Genomic DNA, 7,160 nt, shown 5'->3' with positions numbered 1-7,160 from the left:
TGGGAGAAATTTTGAGTTTAAAATTTTCTGAATCTGATTTGCCTAGATCACTTATAAAGTCTCATTTTATTGTTTATATTTTGATTATTAATTTTTAATTTAAATGTATTCGTTCGCTAGTGGCGAAAGTTTTCGATCATATTTAGGTGCGATATGTTAATAGTTTTTCACTTATCTAATTAAAATATTTAAATTTCAGATACGAATTAACATAGTGGTACATGAGGAAAGGCGAGATGGCCACAGTAGGCGTTGATTCTCAACCGACTGTCTCCTCGATTTCTTCGATACGGGACACCGTCATTTATACTGGCACCAAAGGGCTTTTGAATGGACCGGGTCAAAATAACTGTTTTTTAAATAGTGCCGTCCAAGTAAGTACAGTAATATAATATTTCAAAATGTTTCCATGCATTTCTTTATCGGACACGACTAATTTATACGACGGAATAATTAGGCAATTTGGTGTAAGAAATATGGAAATGGTCAAAATATGTTTAGGAAAAATCGGCTACAGAGAACACGTCGAGTCTGCAGTAAGTTCATCGGTTTCTGAAGAATTATGGAGAAGTTTCTGACAAAAATCGCCCAGAAATGTGTGAAATAAATTATATTAGACACATTTCCTAGAAAATGTATACATTTCCTAAATAGCAATCGGAAATGTACTACAGGAGATTTATGACAGATTGAAGTTTCTTTAATGCCCCTGCCTTCCAGAGACGGGCTGATATGTTAGATGTTAGAAGAATGTAAAGAGGTTATGTTTGCTTCAGCAAACACGATAACCTTGAATTTGAATGTTGTAGAGGTGATAATGCTTATCATTTTCATATGTATGTTGGGCGTGGAGATCATAATGAAGCACACTTTTCGAAGACATTATTCCGGTGGGAAGGGACATTGAAGAAACTCCAATCTGTCAATAATCTACCTAATAACGACACTATAATGCATATACATCCCCAAACCTAACCTAACCAAACAATAACGTCACCATTGATTACCTGATTCTCCGTTTACTAACGTGTTTTATTCATTTTATTCACAGAAGGCATTAATTTTATAAATTTCCTAGTACAATATCGGACTTTTTTGTGAAAAATAATCTTCAAATCAACTAATGTTAAGTATTTGTACACTTTAGGGTTTTGTTTCAATTATTGTGGCAAAGCTATCTGTTCTAAACGTAATGAGATGTCGACGTCAAATTTGAATGCATGGTTGAAAAATTAGAAGAAGCTTACAATTTGGCAAGCTTTCTAAGAGTGCCTTTTCCAACCAACTGTATTTGAATACAATACTTTTATTTTGACATTTATCAGCAAAAAGTAAAAAAAGCGTTTCTATCTCCTGTTTTATCTGCCTTTATAATTTTCATAATACTCTCACAAACAAACAAGAAGATATGGTAATTCAATGGGAATAAAACGTCAAGTCTTATAAATTCTAAAACATTACCATATAATAATAATAATAATAATAATAATAATACAAGCAACCGGTTTTGATCTTACATGTACAGGTTTGCCAAGCGTCTTTTGTTAAATTTACGGTACTTTTTAAGTATCCAACTCATAGTATATGTACATAATTACGTTTTTAAAAAACCGTGTTAATTGGAAAAGATTGTTGAAATTGGCTTCTAAACATCGACTTGATTAAGTAAGTAAGTTGTATACTTAATGATAAATAACTGGAAACATTTTATGTTCCCTTGCAGGATTTCTCCTATACACACAATGCTGGCTAATTGAAGTTTAAAAGTTTCAATGCAAAATTGAATAATTAAAATGTCATAAGTATGTAATACATACTTGAATTCTAAAAGTTGGTAAGTCCTAAAATCTTTCTGCATAGAAAACTAAGAAAACTAAAACCCATATTATGTGACTCGACAGGGGGACCGGAGTTTTCAAAAATACCACGATTGGAAACGGCGGTGGGGGTGGGGGACTTAGCTAAAGGTCACTTAGTTAATACCGTTAGGGAAATTTCAAGCTTTTTCGAGCTATATTCACATTTGGCGTCACGCGAAAAGCGCCGTATTAATAAAGACAAATCGTCATCATCATAAGATCGTCAGTCCTAAGACTGGTTGAACACGCACCTCCACTCCGTCTTATCCTGAGCTAATCTTCGGATTTCCTTAAACTAAAACAATCCACATCCTTAACTATTTGCGAACAGTAATCTAATCTAGGTCCGTCTACCTTGGTCCAAGTTTTTCTGTGGTTTCCTTGGATCACTTAGGCAAATGCTGAATTCCATAGATAATCTTTCATTCTTCTGTCTTCATTTCGTCGATCTCATCTTTCTCACTCGAACCACCGCCCACCTATTCCTACTATTCCTGAAAGCAGACTGAAGAGGGCCTTTAGTCTCCTACCTTCCGGCGTAGTCCGGAGGGACTGCCCGCCCACCAGCATTACTGGCTGGTGGGAATGAAACACCCAAAAGTTTTTTTTTTGGTGTACTGCTAACCTATCTCGCCTTTTTCATATTGACGACTTCCATATAATTTTCTGATCTCCTATTGTTTCAAATACCCCTTCATTTGTAACCTTCTCTATCCACGGTATCTTCATCATTCGCTTGTAACACCATATTTCGAACGCTTCTAATCTTTTCTTTTCCGCCGCGTCCACTGTCTATGTTTCGCAACCCTAAAGCGCCACGCTCCAAACATACACCTTTAACAATCTTTTTCGAATTTCTAAACTAAACGTTCGCGAACATAGAAGTGACTTCTTTTTATTGAAGGCTACTCCTTCCGTCCTGACTTATTTGACATTCTAGATACCTAAAATCGGCCAGTTCTTCTAATTTTTCATCTTCTATCTTTATATTCGCTCTTTTCCTACTTTTTCTTCCTTTGCATACCGATATTTTTGTTTTACTTTTATTTATTTTCATACGGTACTGTTTTGTCAGTACCGCATCCATTTGCTAGGTGCTAATACTGCTATATTTTTCCACTGTATATCTATCCCTACAGTTGTACTATCTTTAATAATGTTGATCACGTTTTCGATGTATAGATTAAAAGACAAATATGAGCCAAATAACTTTTTCTAACTTACTAAAAATGATTGTAGAATTACTATGTGAAAACTGGAGCGGGGAGTGGGGGGGTCTCCAAAGGGAGAGGGCAAAAAAAGTTGTGAAAAAATAGGTCGATTAGTATGGGAACATTCCTTAATGGTATTACAGATTTGAATTTACAAAAGGAATATTGAAAAACGTTTAGAATAGACTGAGATGAGATTTGCGCGTATTACATAAATGTGTTGTATAGTTACAAAACTCCCAATTAATGTGGATGAATGTAGACGTTTTAGGGACCTAAGCATATAAGAGTGCGGTAAGTTAAAAATGAATATTTCTGTAGATATATTTCCAATAAAATAAGTTTGATTTTAACATGAAGTGAGGAACCATGACGTAGACTGACAATGTGAAGCAGAAGTGAAAAGATTTTCAAAAATATTGATTGTCTTTCATTAAAAAAGATGTTAATAAAACACTAATAAGGAAAAGTCAACCTGTAAATCTTCTACGTTAGATTGGTATTTTGCTCTTACGTGATGTTAACGTTATTACATGTCATTTAGTCCCAAAGTAAAAAGCATGACCTATGTAACAAAAGATCAATTTCTTAGAAGAGGTTTTTCGACCTCTTCCAATGTTCGGAGGTATATGAAAAAGGCAATCGATTATTTCGTCTCTACGTCCGTGTCATTCTGTCTCGGAAGCAATTTCACGCAAGATTATCGCCTAGAGATGACACAATTTTAAGCAAAAGCACGTGCTACTACAATGTTCTTTACTACAAAAATGAAGACGTAGAAGTGCCAGTTTCTCTTTTAGTTAAATTTGCAGGTATAATTCCTATGGTTAACACCTTGAGCTTGAGCTGTTAATTTATATCTTTTACTAATTGTAAAAGGAAAGGAAAATGTTCAAAAACATTTCCGATACAGTAAATGCAAAATAGAAGACTGCTGGGGTTTGAGCTATTTAGAATGGTCTTTGTAGATAATAATTATTTAGGNGATTTATAAAAATTGCTATTAAGTGTTAAAAAATTATAAAATTCTGGAGCTTACCTTTGGAACAAGGAGGTTGTTACGTTGGACAAGTAGACCTTCCTTTTGGAGGTAGGATAAACAATGTAGAAGAAATTGTACCTGAAAACAATACCCATCATACATAAGCAGAAATTATACCAATGGTAATGATGAATTTAGAGGTAGAAGAGTGATAGTTAGTTTGTAAAAAGAGCAACAGGCAGTTATAGAGCTAGGGATGCAACGTAGAGAAGTAAATATTAGGAAGGGAGTCAGACAGGGATGCACACTGTCATCGCTACTTTTTAATCTATACATCGAAGACGCGATTTACACCATTAAAGACAGTACAACTGTAGGGATAGGTATACAGGGGCAAAAGATTAGTATGCTTAGATTTGCAGATGATATAGCAGTATTACCATCTAGCAAGGAGAACCTAGAGATAGCTTTGAATAAAATGGAAGCGGTATTGACAAAACAGTACTGTATGAAAATAAATAAAAATAAAACAAAAATACTGGTATAGAAGGGAAGAAAACGTAGAGAAAGAGCGAATATAAAGATAGGAGACGAAAAATTAAAAGTGGCTGATTTTCGGTATGTATGAAGGACGGAAGGAGTAGTAGGGATATAAAGCAGAGAATAGCGCAGGGTTGAGTCGCCTTCAGTAAAAAGGGACCACTTCTATGCTCGCGAACGGTTAATTTAGAAATTCGAAAATAGTTAAGGATTTGGATTGTTCTAGTTTTAGGGAAATGGGAAGATTAGCTCAGAACAGGAAAGAGTGGAGGTGGGTGTCCAACCAGTCTTATAACTGACGACCTTATGATGATGATGAATTTGAAATTTAAAATGAACAAACCGAAAGATAAACTTGAACAAAGAAATCATTCAAAATTTTCAAATTTTGTTCAAAGTTATTTCTTATCCTTATCAGAATTATTTTTTTACGTTAAAAGGGTTCAGCATGAATTAAGCACTCGGAAATGTCCTTTTTTTTAAATTTTGTTATTAAAAATGCAAAACTGTATGCGCACTCCTTTGAGAACCATAGAAGTACAGAACTCATAAGAAAATTCAAAATTCATAAATAAGTGGTGCCAATTTCTTCACGATTCGTCAACATTGTAAAACTAAAATTTGTGAATTTGTAACGATGACAGATATTTGTTCGATTGTTTCTGAAACTGTAAAGTTTTAGCTGACTAAAAATAAGTCGAAAGCCTAACAACAGATACAGCAAACATTGTAAAAAAATATTTCAAAGGATAAAATTCGTAAAAATCGTAATTTTTATATTTATTATAACAATTACAAAAAAATAATTTGTCCTATTTATTGGTGGACTTATTAGGATTTATTAGATATCCTTTTTGGCTTGTAATTTTGAAAATCTTATTATTAGTTTCAAGTTCCTCAAATACCTGCGCCGTCATTATATTTTCATGTAAAATTCGTTCAAGTTCTTGGATCGCTTATAATTTAGAACACGTCACCGAACATCATCGTCATCACGAGCTATTCATGAAACATGCATGAGTAAAAAAACGATATTTATGGTAGGGTATACAAGTGTTCTAGGTACCGCTTCTAGGATAAATATTGCCTCAAGATGCAATTTCTACTCATTAAAAGTAATTATGATGAGGTTCTAAGCCAGCGTAGTAGGTATCAGGAATGCGGATAAATATCCAAGCAGTCCTTTTTATGGGTCTCTTTTACATTATTAAGGACAGAGCAACAAGTTGTTAAACGAAATTATAACAGATAAGCAATTCTTATTCCGCCATTATAATAAAGATTAATGAACCTACTTCCTTTAATATTTTATACCTACTAGGTACTATTATTGTTGTAAGTTCGTTGTTTTCTGAGAATAAGAAAAATCCTTTAAATTAAAAGAACCTTAAAATATTTATTTGGGATGAATATCTAAATGTAAAAATTACAATATGGAACCCGCTGTTGGAAAGGGAATTATGGGAGGGTTAAAGTGATTAGTGACGAGCAAGAATAGTCTTGGTCTTGTAGCTATGTCGTGTCTTATCCTAATCGCGCAAATTTAGTAAGACGTAGGCTAATTGGCTATGTTGTACGACTACGTCCAACGTTGAACGAACAAGAGCAAAACTTATTAGTAAGCATATTGTAATGTTCGTGGGTTTAACAAAATTAACTTCTAAGACTGATAACGACAAAAACTATTTATTTACACTAATGTTGATATATCACTATTCACTGTGCTATTTATTTCACTTCCATCACTGTCAATTTATTTCTTCCCTTCTCGGCGATCGTCTCTTCCTTTAAATACTCTTTTGTTTACTTTCGGGAACCTTCTCGAAACATCCAGATAGTTTCTTTTTTTCTTTGAACTGTTTAACTGCTTCCCCAGAACGCAGGTACGACACACACATTTACGTATACGGCGCACATGAAGAATGGCGAATCGATAAGTCGTTCAGGCACACGTGTGCTCGATCGCGCACAAACACACTTGTGCTCGCTACAATATTTTTTGTATTAGCAATTTGTAGGGTTATTTTATTGGGAGACGTACCCACGTGTACTTCCAAAATCAAAATAATTTAGTTGATTAAAAGGATTATAAATTTTGTTATTTCATTTTTAATTTTTGTCTATATATTGTCCCAATTATCAGTTGAATCTAATAGAAGATAGCACAAAAAGTTCTATTTTTTCTTAATGCTAATTGTCTTATAATGTCATTATTATCGTCTTAGGGATCGACGCTGAGGAGCACCGGCGTCACTACGTGGCAGACGCGTGGGAAAAAGCGTCGGTGCGTGGCCACCGTCCGCTTTCCTCATTGGTCGTATTACAAAAGTTCTTTCACATGTGCGATGTGAACTCTATTTGTAGCAAGAGGGTCGCGGTTGGCTTCGGTGGGAAATTCTCCTTACAAGTTACAATTGAAGAAATTAGATAGCTACAATCCAAATAATACACTTAATAATAACGAAACTATGTTTCATTACTTTCTTAATAATCATAATAATAATGATACAGATTGTAATCCTGAGGACAAAATTATGAAAGAAAAATTAAAAATTGAAATGTGGAAAT

The 7,160-nt window shown here is 34.1% G+C and overlaps 1 protein-coding gene and 1 long non-coding RNA gene across 2 annotated transcripts in view; one reads left to right on the top strand and one right to left on the bottom strand.

The window, feature by feature from the left end:
• Positions 1–205: 205 nt before the first annotated feature.
• The window catches only part of LOC108735152, a 130,828-nt gene continuing 123,873 nt past the window's right edge, over positions 206–7,160 (top strand). Inside the window, exon 1 of the mRNA XM_025976645.1 lies at positions 206–374. Within this exon, the coding sequence (XP_025832430.1) occupies positions 222–374 (153 nt within the window). The 5' untranslated portion in view covers positions 206–221. The remainder of the gene's footprint in view (positions 375–7,160) is intronic.
• Positions 4,120–7,160, bottom strand: part of LOC108735155 — a 480,326-nt gene continuing 477,285 nt past the window's right edge. Inside the window, exon 6 of the long non-coding RNA XR_003231530.1 lies at positions 4,120–4,190. This is a non-coding gene — a long non-coding RNA (uncharacterized LOC108735155). The remainder of the gene's footprint in view (positions 4,191–7,160) is intronic.

The sequence above is a fragment of the Agrilus planipennis genome, unplaced genomic scaffold, assembly GCF_000699045.2.
Source record: "Agrilus planipennis isolate EAB-ADULT unplaced genomic scaffold, Apla_2.0 scaffold102, whole genome shotgun sequence".
Lineage (NCBI taxonomy): Eukaryota > Metazoa > Arthropoda > Insecta > Coleoptera > Buprestidae > Agrilus > Agrilus planipennis.
The sequence above is the reverse complement of the archived record's forward strand: the minus strand, read 5'-3'. Positions and strand labels throughout refer to the sequence as shown.